Here is a 21,487-nt window from a genome sequence, read left to right as displayed (position 1 = left end):
GCTAAAAAATGTATAATTGATGAGTGTGTTAGTTTCCTGAAGCTGCTATAGCAAATCACCATAAACTTGGTGACCAAAAACAACATAAGTTTATTCTCTCCCACTTCAGAAAGTCAGAAATCTGAAGTAAGTTTCACTGAGCCAACAGCAAGGTGTTGGCAGAATCATGCTCCCTTCAGGGGCTCTAGAGAGGATCTTGCCCCTTTAAGGTGCCAGCATTCCTGGACTTGTGATTGCATTATTCCAATCTTACCTTTATGGTCACCTTGCTTCCTCCTCTTGTGCCTGTGTCCGATCTCCCTCTTATAAAAAGACTTGTAATTGGATTTAGGATCCACCTAGATAATCAGGATAAATTCCCCATGGCAGAATACTTAATCACATTTGCAAGACACCATCTCCTCTTTTTGTTTTTCAAGATGTAACATTTATAGGTTTCGGGGATTAGAACCTGATTTTTTTTTTTTTTTGAGACTTTTTTTTATTTGAGAGAGAGTGCAAGAGAGAGAGCGCATGAGTTGGGTGGGGGGGCAGAGGGGCGAAGGGAAAGGGAGAAGCTGAGCACAAAGAGCCTGATGTGAAGCTCAATCCCAGGCGCCTGGGATCATGACCTGAGCCAAAGGCAGACTCTTAACTGACTAAGCCACCTGGGTGCCCCCTAGAACCTGGTATTTAAATGGCCATTATTCAGTCTAATTCAGTGACAAATTGGGTAGAGTATGCAGGAGGGTCTGGGCTCATTAGTTGGGGAATAATTAGCCCTAAAAGGAGTGCTGCTTCCGACCTGCCTAACAAATTACGAAAGTGAGACCCAAAAGGATCAAAATGTTTCCTCTTGTCCCAGAATGAAGCTTAAGACAACTTAGCAAGATGAGAAATATCCAGTACTCAACAAGGTAAAAATCAAAAGATCTGGCATCCAGTCAGATTGTCAGGAAAATATGACCCATAATAAGAAGAATAATTAATCTTTTTAAGAAACCAAACCAGAACTGACAGAAATATTACAATTAGTACAGAAGAACATCAAAACAGTTATTATTGTCTTCCATACATTCAAAAAGTTAAGTGGGATGTGGAAGATACAAAAAACCAAAATCAAAGTTCTAGAGATGAAAACCTTCCGTGCTTGAGATGAAAAATATACTGGATGGGATTAACAACAGATCAGACATTGCAGATGAAAAGATTAGGTATTTTAAAAGCATAGAAATAGAAAAAAAAAACAGTGTTTAAACGTGACAAATTCATAGCAATAAACCACTTGTATTAGAAGAGAAGTTCTTATCAAATCAGTGACCTCAGCTTCTACCATAAAAAACTGAAAAAGAAAAGCGAGTGAAACCCAAAGTAAGCAGAAGAAAGACAATAATAAATATCCAAGCAGGTTTAAACAGTGAACAGAAATAGAAAACAAGGAAACAATAGAAAAGCATAAATAAAACTAAAAGTTTGATCTCTGAAATAAATAAAATTGATCTCAAGCCAGTCTGATTATGAAGAGAGAAGTTACGAATTATCAGAATCAAGAATGAGAGAAGTAGCATTACTACAGATTCAAAAAATATTGAAATGGACAATAAGGAAATATTATGAAAAACTTCATGCCAATAAACTCAAAAACTTAGATGAAAATGGACAAATTCCTGGAGAGACACAAATTACCAAAGTTCACTAAAGAAAAAAAGATAAACTGAAGAGTACTATATCTGAGAAGAAAATTCCAAGCCCAGATGGCTTCACTGATGAATTCTATGAACATTTTAAGGAAGAAATACCAGTTCTACACAAAACACAAAAATTGAAGTGGGGAATTCCTTCCCAGCTCATTCTAGAAGTTAAAATTAACATGATATAAAAAATAGACAAAGACTTTACAAAAATTATACACAGATCAATATACATCACTAATACAGATGTAAAAATTAGGAAGAAAGTTTTAGCAAATTGAATCTAACAGTATATGAGAAGGATAATTCTGGTCATGATTAATTATCATGGCATTTACCCCAGGAATGTGTAAGTCAATCATTGTAATTCACCATATTAGTTAACTAATAGAAAGCAATTGACAAAATCCAACACCCTTTCCAAATTTGAGAAAAAAAAAATCTCAGCAAAGAAAAAATAAAAGGGAGCTTAAAAGACATCTAGGGAAAATCTATACCTAATACTTAGTGATTAGTTACTGAATAATTTTTCCTTAAATTCAGCTAGAAAGTGACATTTACTCTCAACACTCCTGTTCAGTGTTGTATTTTGTTCAGTGTTGTATTTAAGGTTCTACCCAGTGCATTCAGGCAAGAAAAGAAAAAAAAAAAAACATCTCAACTGGAAAGGATAAAGTAAACTAGTTGTTATTCACAGATGACATGATCATCCATCTAGGAAATTTATTCAGAAAGCTACTAGAAATAATAACAGTTTGACAGTAATGCGAGATATGAGATCAATATGCAGAAAAAAAAATTCTGTGCAAGCAGTGGTCATTTGGAAATTGAGAGTTAAAAAAACACCACCTAGCAGCCCCTGGGTGGCTCAGTGAGTTAAGTGTCTGCCTTTGGCTCAGGTCATGATCTTAGGGTTGTGGGATTTGAGTCCCACATAGGAGAAGGTGGGTATCGCTGCTCAACAGTGAGTCTTTTGCCCCTTCCTCCTACCCCAGCTTGTGCCGCTCACTCTCTCAAATAAGTAAATAAAATCTTTTAAGTAAATAAAAACACCATTTATAATAGCAACAAAAATATGATCTACTTTGAATAAATGACATTAATGTGAAGGACTTCTACATTGGAAATAGCAAAAACACTGAAAGAAATTTTTAATAATCTGAATAAATTGAAATATGTACCTTGTTCATGGGTCAGAAAATTCAATAGTAAGAGACCAGTTCTCCCAAAATTGATCTATAGATTTGAGGCAACCTCACAAAATCTCAGTGGAAATTTTTTGGGGGAAATTTATTCTAAAATTCATGTGGAAATGCATGGGACCTAGAATAGGCAGGACAACTCTGAAAAAGAATAAAGTTTACCATCTGATTTTAAGAATTACTGTAATGCTATAGTGACCAAAGAACATGGTACTGACATCAAATTAGATAACTAGATCAATAGAACGGAGTATAGAGTTCAGAAATACTCCCACACACATATATGGACAACTGACTTTTGAGAAAGACAATGCAATTGAGAAACGATTGCCTTCCCAACAAATGATGGAAAAATTGGATATTAAAATACAAAAAATGAGCTTTGATCCATACTTCACAGTATATATAGCAATTGACTCAACATGTATCGTAGACCTACATGTAAATCCTAAAACTATAAAACTTTTAGAGGGAACCTAAGAGAAGATCTTTGTTAACTTAGATTTGGTAAAGATTTCTTAGCTACAACACCAAACTCACCACCCATAAAAGAACAAATTGACAACTTCAACAAAATTTAAAACTTATGCTCTTCAAAGACGTTTAAGAAATAAAAATATAAGCCACAGTCTAGAAGAAAACCTTGGCAAAACATGTATCTATCTATAAAGAACTTATATCCAGAATATGTAAAAGCTCTTAAAAGCCAAGCAAGATAACCCAATAAAAGCATGGGCAAATATTTGAATAGCTCCTTTACCATGAAAAGATTTTGTTCAGCATTATTAGGCCTTACAGAACTGTAAGTTAAAACCATAATGAGATATCATAAATACTTAACTAGAAAGGCTAAAATTAAAAAGAACACTAGGGCAGCTTGGTGGTTCAGTCAGTTAAGCATCCAACTCTTTGTCTCAAGTTAAAACCATAATGAGATATCATAAATACTTAACTAGAAAGGCTAAAATTAAAAAGAACACTAGGGCAGCTTGGTGGTTCAGTCAGTTAAGCATCCAACTCTTTGTCTCAACTCGGGTCTCGATCTCAGGGTCTCAGGAGTTCAAGCCCGGTGTTCAATTCCATGCTCAGAGGGGTCTACTTCTTCTCCCTCGCCCTCTGCTCCTCCTTCTTGCACTTGTGCTCACATTTTCTCTCAAATAAATTTTAAAAAAGGAAGAAGAAGAAGAATACCATGTCAAGTTCTCACAAGGATATAAAGGGTCTAGAACCCCAACACACTACTGGGACTATAAACAAACAAACAAACAAAAAGCAGTACAACCACTTTGGAAAACAGCTTAGCAGTTTCTTTAAAAGTTAAACATTCATAAACTGAAGACCTACCCATTCTATTCCTAGTTTTTTAACTCAAGAGAGAAGGAAATTGATATTCATAATTGTTGCATTTGTATTAGCCAAAAACCTGGAAACTACCTACATGTCCATTAACAGATGAGTGAATAATCAAATAACAATATATCCATACAGTAGAATAAAACTCATCAATAGAAAGGAACAAAAAGTTGATAACATTCAATATCATGGATGAATCTCAGTAATTATACTGAGTGAAATAAGCCAAGCCAAAAAAAGTTTACAAAATTGTATGATTCCACTTAAGTAAAACTGAAGAAAATATAAATTAACCAAGGTTGAGAGAAAGCTAATCAGCATTTACTTGGTGATGGGGGTTCAAGAAAGAACAAGAGTCTTTCCCATGCAAGCATAAGGAAGCATGAGTGATGGCTATGTTCATTATCTTGATGATGGCAATGATTTCACAGGTATATGTTAAAATTTTATACTTTAAGTATGTGCAGTTTGTCATATGTCAGTTACCTTAATAAAGCTGTTTTTAAAAATTCATGGCTCCAGAACTTTTTATTGTCTTGGAGAGGCAGTTAGTCCAAACTATATATTTATAGATTGAAATAACTAAATTTATTTCTACAGCATTATTCTAACCATATCTTGAGTAAAAACATGAGCAAAATGTACAAGTTATCTTTTCAAACTGACTGTTTTTATGTTTGAATTTAAATAAAAAACACAATTTTAAATAAGAGGTGGAACATATGAATTATTTCAGTTTAAACAATGTTACTGTCCTAAGCACCTTAATACTGTAATTTGTAAACAAACTCTCAAATACTCACTGAGCAAAATTTTTGACAGTTGAACTATTTAGCCTCTCTTAAGTGTTATACATTCAATATTGAAATTTATTGCTGTGCTCATCTTGGAAGATATTTATTTAGACTTGGTATTTTTATAACATAGGATTTTCTTAATCAAAATTATTAAAATCTGATTGGTTGATGTATTAAAAAGAGTTTAGTGATAAAGCATATTCATTGACCCATGAAATCAGTCCTAAATTTTACCCCATAAAGTTATTAACACACACGAAAAGTGAAACCCAAGAGTTCAACATCAGATTTGTTTTTTATATATTCATATTTTAGGGTAGTTTAAAAGTTCCAGATACTATTTCAGACATACAGTTTACTATTATTAGATGTAGAAATATATCATAGAAAATACAAGTCTATTTTAGATTTTGCTAGCATTATTCGTCATTAAAATTAATCTTTTAAATAGTAAATTTAATCATAGGTAAAATCCTTATTTAAATACAAGCAAAAAAAATCTATAGATACTATTTAATGTTGTTGTAATATATGCTTTTTTAAAATCAGTGTTTCTCCCCAAATTTTAATACCGAGACTGCAGACTATAAGAAACTTTTAAACTTCCTTTAAAGATAATCTATTCATATTATTGATCTACTGATAAATGATTTCCACATTTCCTAATTTGTTTAATCTTTTGTTTGAAAGGAGTTTTTCTCTTTAAGTGTTTCTATCATTGGGTGTCTACTCTTGGCACTTTATATGTTCATTATCTTTAATCCTTAGAACATTCCAGGAGTAGATATTATTATCTCTTCTTTTTAAAGCTGAGGAAACCAGTTCTTTGAGAAACTGATTTGCCTAAAATGCCTCTGTGAATAAAAGGCAGAGATGAGAATCAGACCTAAGTCCATGTGTTTCCAAAGTTCATTCTCATTCCAGTAATTCCTATACTATATAAATGACTCTTCATTTATAAATATAATTTTTATATTCTTTGAATTTATAAAATTTAAGCTCAAATACCAAATAAATTAAGAGCTATAATTATAAAATAAATGTTTAAATGCATATCTACATACTATCACTTGTTACACATCATGTTACTCTTGATTTAGCATAAAAGACACTCAGATGAAAGCTGTTTGCCATTTTTGTTTTATCAATTTAATAGATACAGTTTAAATTGGAATCTGTTGTAGTACAGTATAAAAATAATCAGAAATTTGCCTAAAATCACCTTTGTTATATAATGTAATATAAATTTGAATTAAATAATAGTTATCAGTATATTCATTAGTAAGTTTTAACAAGTTTGACTTATTGACTTCAGGATATATATTTTTTTTTATTGTGACAGACAGCAGTTACATTTATTGTGATGAATACTGAGTAATGTATAGAATTTTTTAATCATTATGTTATACACCCAAAATTAATGTAACATTGTGTGTCGACTATGAATGAAAAAGAACAAATAAATAACCTGGACAAAAGTTTTCCAAAACAAAGGTGAAAAACCAGAAGCAAACAGCAACAGGGCCTTTGGCGACTGTATTTTTTTAACACGTCTCCTTTGCCTGCTAGACTTCCCTGTATTTTCTATCTCACTGATACTATCCTACTTGTAAACTTTTAGGCTTTTAAAATATATGTAAAAATAATCTCATGCTAAACTGATATTTGACATAGCTAAATAACCACGCTTACTTAATCAGTACCATCTTTTCCTTTTAATTAAAGTCTTTTGTAGAAACAGTAGCCCCTTTTGTGTGCATCTTTCCTGTATATTTCTGAAATGCAAGGGGAGGGTCCAGACAATCTTCTTCCACTTTCAGGAGATTTTTCATTCTAGTTTTGTTCCACTTTGTAGAATTTCAGAGGGAAAAAAATGTACAGGCTTCAATTCACTTCATTATAAATGAGCTCTTGTTTATATTGTGTTAACAATTATGTCTTCCCATTTATAATCTGGTTGGAGAAACAACATTAATATGAGTATACTTTAAAGTAAAATCTTTGAACATCCTTAAGTAATTTTTCTTAGCCCAGCCCTAAGGAAGAAACTAAAAAATACATGCTTCATCTTCAACTATAATAATGTGAAAACAGATACAGCAGAACTCCTATGCAGAACCAATAATGTACATGTCTTTTGTATCATAGCTACTACTCTGAAGTGGTCAGAAATGCAATCCCAAAGCCACACTATACTTTTACTTTGATTCTAAAACTTCCCAGAGCTGCCTTATAAATAATGTTGCTCCCAATCTCTCAAAGAAACTCCTCTTCCCTCTTACAATTCAGTAACATGTCAGCAACCTTTATTTTCTCCTGAGTTAGTTTTACCATTTTTTTGCTCTAAAAAATGGTAATTTCAGACAATAGAATCCTTCCTATCTCCCTGCCGAATTTCTGGAATCCCAGGTGTATGTTGGCATAATTCTCTTCCTAGGCTATGTTTATGAAAAAAGAAGTTGAAGTGTCTTTCTAAATTACTAGTTTTCTGACTCAGCTGAAAGTGATAATTCCAGAACTGTGTATCACCATCATTACACTAAAGTTTTCAACTTACTATTAGCTTTTCTTCGTTCTAATGTAGGAGGACCTAAGTTTTAAACCAGTTATAAATTTTTGATGTCAGGAATTATGGGAAAATTTTGTCATACTGATTGGAATCTTCTTAAGATTAAGCAAGAATATAATTTTTGCTTGAAATGTAAGGAAAATAATCTAGCCAAAGTAGCAAGCAGCAAGTTAGTCAATTTAGTCTTAAGTGTTTCATTAAGTCAGTAGGTGCTGGATCTAATCATTTGAAATGGGCTCATTGTCTGTGACATCAACAGGTAATATTATAAGCTTAAATTAGAGTTTACAGTAATGGTTTTATAAATTATAGTTTAGTTTTCCCTGTAACTTTACCAATTACAATTTGTTTTGATTTTAAAGGAAATGTTGGGTGAACTCTTCACTCCTCTAGAAACACCTGAAGCACCAAACAGGGGATTCTTTAAAGGCTTATTTGGAGGTGGTGCACAATCTCTTGATAGAGAAGAACTGTGTAAGTTGATTTATTTAATTCGGATACTGTATCTGTAAATCTGAAACATTCAAAGCACTTAAATTCTTCTTATATGTATAAGTTATGTTCACCTTTTTCCTCTTTGTCACAATTACTATATCCATGTTTTTAGCAAAAATATATAAAGGTTTTTGTGTCATTCTAATCCTAATCGGGGGAATTTTAATTTTACTCAGGGAACCAAGAGGAGAATAGCTTCAGGTGGTTAAAAAGGAATATTCACAACTTTAAATGAATAGCTTACAAAATATTTTATTTTCATTAAATGTGATCCTTATTATTTCAATTCTATAATTTACTTTAATCGATGACCTTAACTTTGAAAAAGTTAACCTAAAAATTAATTTTACATTACCTTCAGAACTATTATCATAGCATAGAAGGTTATTTAAAATAGCAAAGTCTTGTTCACTTACTGCCTTCCACATAATTGGCACAGAGTAGAAATTAGTCCTTGAATAAACTAATAATAAGTCAATGATTGTTTGACACTTCTTTCAAATAGGAGCTGTTATGTCCTTAATTTCTTTTTATTCTCTTTGTTTTGCTAAAATACTATAGAATTTTCCTTTTGTGTTTGATTTACTAATTAGAAAAACTGTAAGATTAAATATCAGTAAGTAGTAGTGCAATGCAATTTAATTTTCAAAATTTACCCATATTATTGATCAGTCATCTTGGTACTAAGGATCAGTCCGTTTTAATTCATTTTTAAAAATGAAGACTGTTGTTTAAGTTATGGGGAACTGATAATTTGGAATAACATTCTCACCAAAGATAATTGATAAAGTTACACAAAATTTAATTTTTTTTAAATTTTTATTTATTTATTTATTTTAGTTCTTAAAAACATCAGAGAGCTAACAGTATAGTAAAGATATGGGGAAGGATGAGTGCTCAGAGTGCTGAGTCTGGCAGACTGAGGCCACTTTGACCCTGGAATACTTTGCTAATCTGAAGTGGGAGGCCGAGATACTCAACTGTGTTTATACTAGCAAGGTGGGCTCCTACAAGGAGTAAACATAGGGATCTTGTTAAACAATTTCTCTTTGCAAGGATCCCAAAGGTCACAGCTTACGGAGTAAAGGTGAACTGGAAATCAATCAGCCCTCACACACAGAGACTGAGCTCAGCTTTAAATTACCTGAATGTGGGCGCCTGGATGGCTCAGTGGGTTAAGCCGCTGCCTTCTGCTCCGGTCATGATATCAGGGTCCTGGGATTGAGTCCCACATCAGGCTCTCTGCTCAGCAGGGGGCCTGCTTCCTCCTCTCTCTTTCTCTCTCTGCCTGCCTCTCTGCCTATATGTGATCTCTCAGTCAAATAAATAATAAAATCTTAAAAAAAAAAAAATTTACCTGAATGTCCCAGAAAGCTTTCAACCTTAGTTAAGTATTATTACGGACTGTTCAAGTCCCTAGCACCTGGCAGAAGCAATTGAAAATGTGCCCTAAAGGAAAATAACATATTCCAAGTCCTCAAATTATTTGTAGAAATATGCCAACTATGTCATCAAAGTTAACCATGAACACTAGTAATCAACACCATGAACAATGAAACAAAAAAGGTAGAAGCAAATCACAGGCACCTCAAATATTAGAATTATCAGACATAAACTGTAAAATAATTATGCATATTCTACGTTCACCATGTCTGAACATTTTGTCAGATAACTGAAAACTCTAAAAATCAATACCAATAAATAGGTAAAAAACTAAAATGAAGTTCTGGAACTGAAAGATTTAAAAAAAAAAAAATTTAAAATCTGGATAAATTTGACCACAAGTGAGACACAACTTAAGAGAAAATTATACAGCTTGAAGATAGTCAAAATAGACCATTTAGAATGTAGTACAGAGAAACAAAAAAGATGTAAAATACAAAGAAGATAAAGGAAATAGAAGTTGCAGTGAGAAGATCTAACATATGTTAGACTTCTCAAGAAAGAAATAGGAAAGCAGGGCACCTGGGTGGCTCAGTGGGCTAAAGCCTCTGCCTTCGGCTCAGGTCATGATCCCAGGGTCCTGGGATCGAGCCCTGCATCGGGCTCTCTGCTTGGCAGGGAGCCTGCTTCCTCCTTTCTCTCTCTGCCTGCCTCTCTGCCTACTTGTGATCTATGTCTGTCAAATAAATAAATAAAATCTTTAAAAAAAAAAAATAGGAAAGCATGTAAAGAAGTAAAGAAGCATCAATATGTAAACATACATGACTGGAAATTTTTCAGTATTGATAGATGATACTAATTCACATATTGAGGGAAACCTAATGAATTCCAAGAGTATATATGTATTTTTTAATTCACAGCTAGAGGTGTGCCTGGGTGGCTTAGTCGGTTAAGTGTCTGAATTTTGGTTTTGGCTCAGGTCATGATACCATAGTCATGGAATTGACCCCTGCTTTGGGCTCAGCATGGAATCTACTTGGGATTCTCCTTCTCTCTCTCTGATCCCTCCACTCTCTCTCTTTCTTTTTCTCTCTCTCTCAAATAAATAAATCTTAAAAAATTCAAAGCTAGATATTTTACATGAAAATAGAGTATATCAAAGACGAGAAGAAAATCTTCTAGGTGACCAGAGAAAAATGAGGTATTTTTTAACAAGCAGTAGACTGACTTCTCAACAGTTGAAGATAGAAAATATACTTCAGGAATGAGACTTCTAAACAACTTGCCACCACACTAAAGGGAACTCTAAAAGCTGTACTTCACAGAGAGGGAAAATAATCCTCCATGGAATGTCAGAGCTGTAAGAAACAATGTTCTAGAAAGAAAGTAGCAGGTGCATGCATAAATATAATCTTTATGGACTATAAAGCAAAATCTCATAGTATGTGTATACACATATAAATAGACTGTGACCCAAAACACATAAAATCAAGGGAGTCACAAAGGGTAATGAATTTATTTTTTTAAAGATTTTATTTATTTATTTGACAGAGATCACAAGTAGGCAGAGAGACAGGCAGAGAGAGAAAGGAGGAAGCGGGCTCCCTGCCAAGCAGAGAGCCCGATGTGGGGCTCGATCCCAGGACCCTGGGATCATGACCTGAGCAGAAGGCAGAGGCTTTAACCCACTGAGCCACCCAGGCACCCAACGGTAATGAATTTAAAGTGAACTGAGATCATACATTCTTTGAGAGTCTTTTTAAAAATATCTAGCAGCATTAATAAGGATGCATGTGAAAATTTCTAAGTTGACCTCTACAACCTAGTACATAACTTCAGGTGAATAGCAGGAAAATCACAGTCCTTCCAAAGTAAGGCAAGAAAGATGGAGAGAAAGAACACAAAACAGGTGAGATAAATAGAAAGCACGTAAAGGACTGTAGACTTAAATATTAATAATCATAGTAATTATGTCCCATTTAAAAGGCAAACGTCATCCAACTGACCTTAAGAAGAAAAAAATATACATTGTTTACAGCAGACATACTTAATACAAGTATTAAAATTTTAAAAGAAAAACATGAGCACAAATGAGGACTCAGCTGGTTTAGCTGTATTAATAATCAAAATGTAAATATTAAGGCTTTATTGAATACACCTTATATTTTCACTTCAAAATACATAAAGAAATAATGACATGACTACTAGAAGAGACCATTTCCCAATCATAGCAGGAAACTGCTAATATGCCCCTTGATTGAGATATAAAAACAGACAACAATAAGTCTTCTAGTAAAAGATATAGAAGACATGAACAACACAATTAATGAACTTAAACCTAATGAAACATACACAGGATGTTCATAAAATATATTTGTAGGGGGGACACCTGGGTGGCTCAGTGGTCAAAGCCCCTCTTCAGCTCAGGTCATGATTTCAGGGTCCTGGGATTGAGCCCCACATCAGGCTCTTTACTCAGCAGGGAGCCTGCTTCCTACTCCCTTTCTTTCTGCTTTCCTCTCTGCCTACTTGTAATCTCTGTCAAATAAATAAATAAAATTTTCAAAAATATACATATATATTTATAGGGAAATTATAGATGTATATTGAATTATTTTGGAGTAAAATGTCATGTCTATAATGAATTTTGAATATTTAAAAATTTTACCTGAAGACATTCACATAGCAAAAAAATGTTATCTATTACCAAAATTAGATAATAAGTGTATGGAGGTTTATGATATAGTTCTTTTACTTTCCTGTATATTTGAAACTTGGCATTTTAAAAAGTTGGGGTTTAAGTGAACCATATATTAAGTGATTTTTAAAAAACAAAATTTCAAAGGATTAAAATCAATTAAGCATTTGTGACCTAATCACAATGCAATTATGCCTGTAATTAATAACAAAGCTAATTTTAAATCCGCATATTAAAAAATTAACAAATAAACTTTTTTTAATAACCCATGTATCAAAGAACTTGATAACCATTGGTATGCATTTAAAGTAGTAGTGACATTTATAGCCTTAAATATATATATATAATATTACTCAAAAAGAAAACGTAAAATGACTGAACTGAATATCCATCTCTAAAAGGCAGAAAACACTGCAAAATAAACCAAAGAAAATAGAAGGTAATAAGATAATAATGACTTAGTAAACAAATGCAAAATTGAAAAAAAAAATCAACAGAACCAAAAGTTAATTTTTTGAAGACTTAATAAATTGATAAATCTCCAGTGAAACTGAGCAAAAAAAAAAAAAAAAAAAAAAAAAAAAGGAAGGAAGGAAGAAAAGAAAGGAAGGCATAAGTAAACACTATCAGGAATGAAGAAAGATAAGAGAATGTAACTGCCCTACTTAAAATATCAAAGCCAGCAACTTGTTGAATCTATTTTTCTGAAACCATTTCTCTCTCTCTCCATAGCTGGAAAGAGCTCTTTGCTTGTGATTACAAGGGGTTTACCTGGATGGTCTATCTCTAGCTCCTTAACTTAATCACATCTGCCTCATTTCGTTTCCTGTGTGAGGTAGCATAATCACAGGCTCCAGGAATTAGAGTAAGGTCATCTTTTAGAGGAGTGGGGGACATTATTCTGTCTACCACAATCACATCAAAACAAACAGAAGAAGTCAGATACTTAGAAATAAATCTTAACAGATGTTTAGGACCCTGTGGGGAAAACAGATAATTACATAACTTTGTTGACAGAAGTTAAAGACCCAAGTAAAAGAAATATACCATGTTCATGCAGTAGAAGATTCAGTAAAAGGCAACAGTTCTCCCAAAATTGATTTCTGCATTCATAGATATACACTAAATGAAGACCTTCTCAAAATCAACTTCCCCCCAAAATTTTAAACTGATGATAACCTTCAGATGGAAATTCAAAAGGTCTTACCTCTTCTATTTAGCCTCATATTAGAAGTTTTAACTAAGGCAATTAGGCAAGACAAGGAACTAAAGGGCATCCAGATTAGAATGGAAGAAGAAAAATCTGTATTTGCAGATGATATAATCTTGAAATAGAGAATCTTAAGCCACACCAGAAAATAAATAAATAAATAAGGAATAAGTTCAGCAAGATTGCAGGATACAAAATCAATATAAATAATCAACTTTATTTCTTCTGCATACTAGCAATGAACAAATCAAATATTAAATTAAGAAAACAGTTCCATTTATAATAGCATCAAAAAGGTAAAATACTTGGGAATAATTTAACAAAAGAAGTGTAAAATGCACTAAAAACTTCAAAATACTTAAAGATATTAAGTCATAGAGAAATGGATTGATATTCTACGTTCATGGGTTGGAAGATTAAATAGCGGGAAGATGGCCATGGTCCCCAAGTTGATCTATGCATTCAACACAATCCCTGTCAAAATACCAGCTCTTTTTTTTTTTTTTTTTGAAGAAAGACTGCTCCTAACATTTTTATGGAAATGGAAAGGATCCAAAATAGCCACACATACACAAAAAATTTTTTAAAGAAGATAAATGACAGAGAACTCAACATCTTTCAGTTTCTGAAGTTACTGCAGAACTATAATTATCAAGATAGTGCAGTACTCGCATAAGGAGAGGTGCACAGACCAATAGAATAGAACTAAGAATCCAGAAATAAGTCCATACATGTATGGTTAATTGATTTTCTACAAGGATGCCAAGAAAATTTGAAGGTAAAAGGATGGTCTTTTCAACAGATGGTGTTGGGACAACTGGATATCCACATGCAAAAGAATGAAGTTGATTCTTCCCCTCCCACCATTCACAAAAATTAACTCAAAATGGATCAAAGACCTTAATGTAAGAGCTAAAACAGTAAAAGCCATAGAGGAAGACATAGATATACATCTCTGTGACCCGAAATTAGGCAGTGATTTTTTTTTAGGTATGACACTGAAGTCATAAGCAACCAAAAGAAAAACATAGATAAATTGAATTTCATTAAAATTAAAAATCAACACTCTCAAGAAAGTGACAAGACAAACCACAGATTGTGCTAAAATATTATAAATCTTATATCTAATCTATCTGAAATCTGATAAAAAGCCCAGTATTCAAAATATATGAAGAATTCTTACAACTTAACAATAAAAAGACAGCCCAGTTTTTAAATGGCAAAGGTTTGAATAGACAGTATTCCAGACAAAATACAAATGGCCAGTAAACATATAAAAGGATGTACTACATCATTTCTCATTAGGGGAGCACAAATCAAATATCACTTCACACTATAATGGCTATAATCAAAAAGATGTTAGCAAGAATGAAGAGAAATTGGAACTCCTACATTGCTGGTGGAAATGTAAAAATGATAGACCCTCTTTGGAAAACTGGCAGTTCCTCAAAAAAATAAACATAAAGTTATCACTGGACTCAACAATTCCACTCCCAGGTATAAATACCCAAGAGAACTGAAAACACATATTCACACAAAAACTTGTAAAAATGTTCATAGCAGCATTATTCATAACAGCCAGAAAGTAGAAACAACTCAAATGTCCATCAGCTGATGAATTGATAAACAGAATGTCTTCTCTCCACACAATGGACTATTATTCAGTAATCAGGAAGAATAAAGTACTGATGCATGCTACAACATGGTTGAACCTTGACAACATTAAGTGAAAGAAGCCAGACACAAAGACCACATATTGTATGAATCCATTTATATGAAATGTTCAGAATAGAACTTATAAAAACAGAGTCGATTATTGATTGACAAGGACTGAGAAGGGCAGGTAGGAAGTGACTGCTAATAATTAGCATAGAGTTTCTGTTCTTGTTTTTGTTTTTGAAGAAAATGCTCAGGAATTAGTGATGATGGTTGCACAACTTTCTGAATAAATTAAAAGTTGCTGAAGTGTTCAGGGATAAATTTATGGTATGTGAATTATGTTTCTAAAGAAAAATGTGTGCTGAGCGAAGAGGAAAAATCTGACCTCATTCTTTAACAGAATTTAAGACTTGTAGTAATCTAGGTATTAGGTAATCAAGGTCTGGATTATGTAGGGAAAGGAAGGAGTGAATTTCTGAGATCTTTTGAAGGAAAAATTTGGTCTATTTGTAAATGACAAGATAAATGGAAAGAAGGGGGTATAGAATATGGATACTGAAATAGAATAATGAATAAATTCTTCATTTTTCTTCTAAGCTTAAGCTTAGTATTTAAAGTATGAGAAAGCATGGAGTAAATAAACTAAATCAAATCTGTACATTTAATTTATCTTTAATTTTTTCTAGACCTAATAGTAATTTTTTACAATTATGTAAACTCGTGTCATTATGCCCATCATTCATGTGACAAATTATTACTAGTCCCTTTTTTACACAGATTTTATTACATAAACTAATATAGAGTAGAAAATTAGTATACATTCTGGTTTTGCATGTTTAAAAACTATCTAAAAGTTATTAAAATCCTATAAAAACATTATGAAGTGAAATACAAAAATACTTCAATTACATTGTTACTGCACCTAAAAATTGTGGTTTTTAAAAAATTTTTTATTTTTTTTTTATAAACATATATTTTTATCCCCAGGGGTACAGGTCTGTGAATCGCCAGGTTTACACACTTCACAACGCTCACCATAGCACATTCCCTCCCCAACGTCCATAACCCCACCCCTCCTTCTCCCAACCCTCCTCCCCCCAGCAACCCTCAATTTGTTTCGTGAGATTGAGTCACTTATGGTTTGTCTCCCTCCCAATCCCATCTTGTTTCATTTATTCTTCTCCTACCCCCTTAACCCCCCATGTTGCGTCTCCACTTCCTCATATCAGGGAGATCATATAATAGTTGTTTTTCTCCGCTTGACTTATTTCGCTAAGCGTGATACCCTCTAGTTACATCCACGTCGTCGCAAATGGCAAGATTTCATTTCTTTTGATGGCTGCATAGTATTGCATTGTGTATATATACCACATCTTCTTTATCCATTCATCTGTTTAAAAATTGTGTTTTAATGTTATATAGTAGGATTTTTGTATTAAAATTTTTATTTGAATTTCTCTTTCACTTATCAAATCCGTTCAGTTGGAGAATCATCCTCAGGAAAGGCCTCAAGGAGTCTTGCACAGCATATCCCTGGCCCTGGCGGCATTGAAGGCGTGAAAGGAGCAGCATCTGGAGTCGTTGGTGAATTAGCACGAGCCAGGTTGGCACTAGATGAAAGAGGGCAGAAACTTGGTGACCTGGAAGAAAGAACTGCAGCTATGTTGTCCAGTGCAGATTCATTTTCTAAACATGCACATGAGGTATGTCTATCAAACAAATATTTAAACAAAATAACCTTGGTAAAGCAAGTATGAAAATTGTTTTTTTTTTTTTTTAATAGCTATTATATTTCTACACAAGGACTTTCATTTATCCTCTGTACAATTGCAAATTCCTGATTTTTGCCACCAGAGGGAGCTATGACAAGACTATGTTTCAGTAGCCTTTGGTCTTTTACTGAAGTTTATGAATTATGAAGGAAACTGCTCACCGTCAGGCTTTTTGTAAACTAAGTCAATGATTTTGCAGATGTTTTTATGGAATGCAGAGGCCTCCAATTTTACTACTAACTTCTAAAAATGGAAATAGTTTTGCCTCTCTTCATTGTTTAGGTTGGTCTATATAACTAAAATTGATGAACATTTTAATCTAAATAAACAATACTAAATCTGTCTGTAGACTAGTTCACACAGAGGGTGAATGAGATGCATTTTTGCAACAAATTTATTTTGATAACTTTGGAAATCATGGGACCTTAGAAGCTAATGCTGTAAAAAAGGGATCCCTAGCTGGCCTTACAAGTATACTTTATTCGCCAGCATAGTAACACCTTAGAAAATGACCTTAAAGGCAATTAGGTAGAATATAGATCTTCATTTTGACACAGAGGTCTGCCACTCTGTGATGCCTTACACTGGGTTACTTCACACACTTAGTTCCTACCCTAGTCCTTGAGGACATTTTTAATTTGTTATCTGAAGGAACCATATTAAGGTTATTTTTACATTTGAGTACCCAATCTATCAGTAATAGCTCTCTAAATTTTTCAATCAAAAGTCATCATTTCCTTGCTCAAGAATGCTGACACTGGAATGCATGAAAGAGGTCACTTGACCTGAGAGAGATTGTCCAGGGCTTCAAAGAGATTTGGAGATCCCTCGTGAGTCCTTGTACTAAGCTAACACACACCTCAGATATAGGCTAGTGGCCTTGGTGAAGAATTTTGTTGGCATAAGCCTGCATCTGACTGTGATCTCTAATGCATTTAACATTTCAGCCAATTTCAGAATATACACACTCTAAGTATTTAGCAAAGAGCTCAGACTCAGACTGAGCTCTTCTTTTTCCTTCTACCAAAAGATATTTATGAACCATATTTGAGAGTCTGTAAAAATAATATATTGAGGTGGTTAAATCCATGGATTCTTTAATCAGACAGTGGGCTCAAATCCCAGTTTCACCATTGTGTTACCTTTGGTATCCCGTATAAGCCTTATTCTCTTTATTTATGAGGAGAATAATCATCTCTAACCATAGAGCTGTGAGGACCAAATGAATTCATGTAATAAAGGTGTGCCATACAGTGTCTACCTCAGAGTAAGTGCTCAGTAAGTTTTGGATGGCAGCAAGAGTACTGATGTCAACCTTTCATTCATCAGGCTTTTTAACCATTATTTTTAGCTCAAATCAGAGAACTGAAAGTTACCTTATTTGTAATGCATTAGCTTAGGTCACCAAAGAATATACTGAGGTGACATTTAATTATATCACATTTCTAAAAAATAAGAGAACCTTCTAGGCTGTAGTTCTTAAATAGTTATGGTCTTTTCTCTAAATGGAACAGTTCTTATTGCTTTCGGTATAAATTGATATGAAGTAAGCCATATAGTAACACTATAGAATGTTTCAGGATGATAGAATGTTTTGGAAAATATAGAAATCATTTATAACATAAATGTTTTGCCATTTTTAAAACACTTTGTTTTCTCTCCTTCAGATGATGTTGAAATACAAAGATAAGAAGTGGTACCAGTTCTGACAACCAGAAATCCAAATAAGTCCAACTTCAGCCAGAAGGAAAAAGAATTTTCCTTTTTTATTTTATTGATTTCACTTTAGGAAAGTTAACATTAAAGGGATGTTCGTCACTGGATACTGTTCTTTCCTAGCACAATCATGCACTGTTTTACCTCAGTCATGTGGCTTTACCTAAGGAGTGTCCACGCACACTCAAAGTGGAGTAGGTGGTATGTGCCGGCTATGAGTTGACAGTTTGGGAACTAAGCAGGTCACATGTTACAAATGAAGAAACAAAGGGGAGTGTGGAGGAGACCTGGCAGGGACTATTCCTGGATCATTCCTGTATTAAACTTTCATATGCCAAAAGATTTTGTGCTGTTGTATCTGCCATCAGTGTTTGACCTCTTTGAGGGAGAGACAGTAAGTCAGAAGTCCTGAAGCTGAAGTAGTTTGTTTGTGTCATTGACTGAAATATAAACAGCTGTCTTGGACTTTCCCTCCCTTAAACTGAATGGTCATCAGTATCATTAGTGAAAAAGAAACAAACTGTTGGTTACCATATCTTTAGACAGATAAGCTGAATGGTGGGCTTTAAATAATAAAAACATACACATAGTTGACTTGTGTATGGGCTACTCTTGGATTCTTGTTATTGTATACTTGTGTTTAGTCCATATTTTGTCAAAAGCAAAACAAGGTGATACATCACTTTTCATTGAAAAGAAAAGTGTAGAGCATGACTGAACTGCTCATCATTCTGGGAGTTTCCATGTAGTGGCTATACAGTGTGGAAAGTGAGAAAAACCTCCATTGTGGTGAGGAGAATACTTCAATGTCCCTTGTCCTCGTTCTCATTAATTCAGCTAAAGGTGGATTTGACCAAAATAGTTACTGGTTAAATTTGTAGAAATGTTGAAATTGGCTAAGTTTTTAATTTTGCTTGAATTTTTATAAAATGTTTAACCAAATGTACCTTTGCATTATTTAATTAAAATTGCTAAAAACAATGTTTCATTATTTCAGTAAAATGCTCAGCTCCCTTTTTAAAATACCCTTTATTTGCTAACAGTTCCAGTACACTCAGGTGATGAGCCAATTAAATCTTAGTGCACATGCTGTCGCATGGAAAATTAACAAGCATCTGTTGTCAATAATTATCTATATAAGAGTCTAGTCTGATGACCTACAAAATATTTTCTGTAGAAATATACTATAAATCTGTACATGTCCTTTCGAGGTTTTAAAAAGCCAAAAGGAAAGGAAAATATGTGCATTTTTGGTAACTAAATTATTTCTGTATTGGAGTATAATGCAAGTGAGACTGTCAGTGAAAAACAAATGATCTGTTCCTAAGACAGCATTGCAGACAGGGAAGAGATGACTTTGTAGACCTGGAAGTAAGTGATATCATAACACAGGCTCATCTGAGATGATTATTGGTGGTTCTTAAAGCAACAAAGGAAGAGCAAAATGGAAGCATTATACTTACTCTTAATGAAATTTAAATATTTTCTTCTATAAAAAATTGTTTAAAACATTTTCTTTTTTCATTAAGAGATAAACAGCACAAATTGATAGCAAACTTGATGGTTGCTTTTTCTATTCCATATGATCATTTAAGGTATGTGTAGAACATCTTAATTTCACACAGTCTGTTATGCATCTTTTCCTCTTTATTCTTTTCATTAATAAAGCTTTTATGTTTACATTTTGTAATGTGCACTATGGGATACAAACGTTTACATTAAAATTTACTTTGAATATCATTAGGGAGGGACTAAATATATGTGATTAGAGATAATTGATCGAGCCAAAATAAATATTTTTAAAGTAATCTTTTTCAAAAGGTTTTGAATTTGTAGAAAATACCTATGGATAACATGTTTCTGTTTAGTTAATGCCAGCGATACGGTGAAAAGTCAGAAGTTTACAGATGGCGAGTTTTGTATCCTATGTTATCTAACAAATCCGTTGTTCCATGATCTGTCACAGGAAGTATTAGGCCCTTTTTTAAGGTAGAGTTTTGAGAATGTCATCAATAAAATTAACAGTATAGATTTGAAGTTGAGAAGCATTAAGTAAAATAATATACTGGTGGATTCCTCATTAGGTAGAAGGGCATATTAGCTCCAATTATTTAAATTGCTCTGTTATTTTGTGTTAATTGTACATCAGCTTTATTTCTGTGGTCATTTTTCCTGATGTATATAAAATGAATTAATCCTGTAATTATTTTCAAATAGAGAAGTAGATACATTTATCTGAGATGGATTTTATAAGAAAATGTTAAATCAATATTTTGAGTTATTTTATTTTGTTTTTAAATTAATCTACAGATTATGCACAGCAAACCTAGAAACTCATTTAGAACTAGAAAGCTTGAAGTATTTTTGAGAATAGGAAATAGCTTCTCCGAGTTATACTTGATTCAGTCTGTAGATAAGAGACAGTCTGCAGTAATAACTAACCCAGGGAATTTATTGTAATTTGAGAGGTAACATCTTTTTTTTTTTTTTTTTTTAAGTGCAAAAAGTAAGTCACCAGCAAGCCAGGATTTCAGGAAAACAAACCCCCCCCCCCAAAAAAAAAAAGTCAAAAATAGAAAATATTAGAAAGATGAAAGATTTGTGTGTGCTTCCTGCATATCCTCATTTGAGGACATTATTCTTTGTTGCATTTGTCCTTGGCTCTAAAATCATTAAAGTATTCGTTAATTAGCAGCTTGTCAATAGGAAGTTGTTTCCCTATATGTACCACATATCCAATTCACTCTTCAAACTTAAATTCTATGTGTTTGCTTAGAAAGTTATTTGAAATCTTAGTACTCTGACAAATTCTGTATATTACATCCATTTGAAGATTTGCATCATCTTAATCTCCTGGGTTTGCATTTCTGTTTAAAAAGTGTTTTCAAAAATGGTTATAGATATCACTGAGCTATGATTGACTTCTTAATTTGCTTTTCTTTATGTATGTGAAAAAAATGCTG

At 33.1% G+C, this 21,487-nt stretch overlaps 1 protein-coding gene across 5 annotated transcripts in view; it reads left to right on the top strand.

Moving 5' to 3' along the window:
• STXBP5 (syntaxin binding protein 5) overlaps positions 1 to 21,069 on the top strand; it is a 178,254-nt gene extending 157,185 nt beyond the window's left edge. For all 5 annotated transcript variants that reach the window (XM_059177310.1, XM_059177307.1, XM_059177309.1 and 2 more), the window contains 3 exons: positions 7,954 to 8,065; positions 16,519 to 16,739; positions 18,476 to 21,069. In XM_059177310.1, coding sequence (XP_059033293.1) covers positions 7,954 to 8,065; positions 16,519 to 16,739; positions 18,476 to 18,517 — 375 coding nt within the window. In that variant the 3' untranslated portion in view covers positions 18,518 to 21,069. The remainder of the gene's footprint in view (positions 1 to 7,953; positions 8,066 to 16,518; positions 16,740 to 18,475) is intronic.
• The last annotated feature ends 418 nt before the right edge of the window (positions 21,070 to 21,487 follow it).

This window comes from Mustela lutreola, chromosome 6, assembly GCF_030435805.1.
Source record: "Mustela lutreola isolate mMusLut2 chromosome 6, mMusLut2.pri, whole genome shotgun sequence".
Taxonomy (NCBI): Eukaryota; Metazoa; Chordata; class Mammalia; order Carnivora; family Mustelidae; genus Mustela; species Mustela lutreola.
This window is presented reverse-complemented; position numbering and strand designations above follow the sequence as displayed.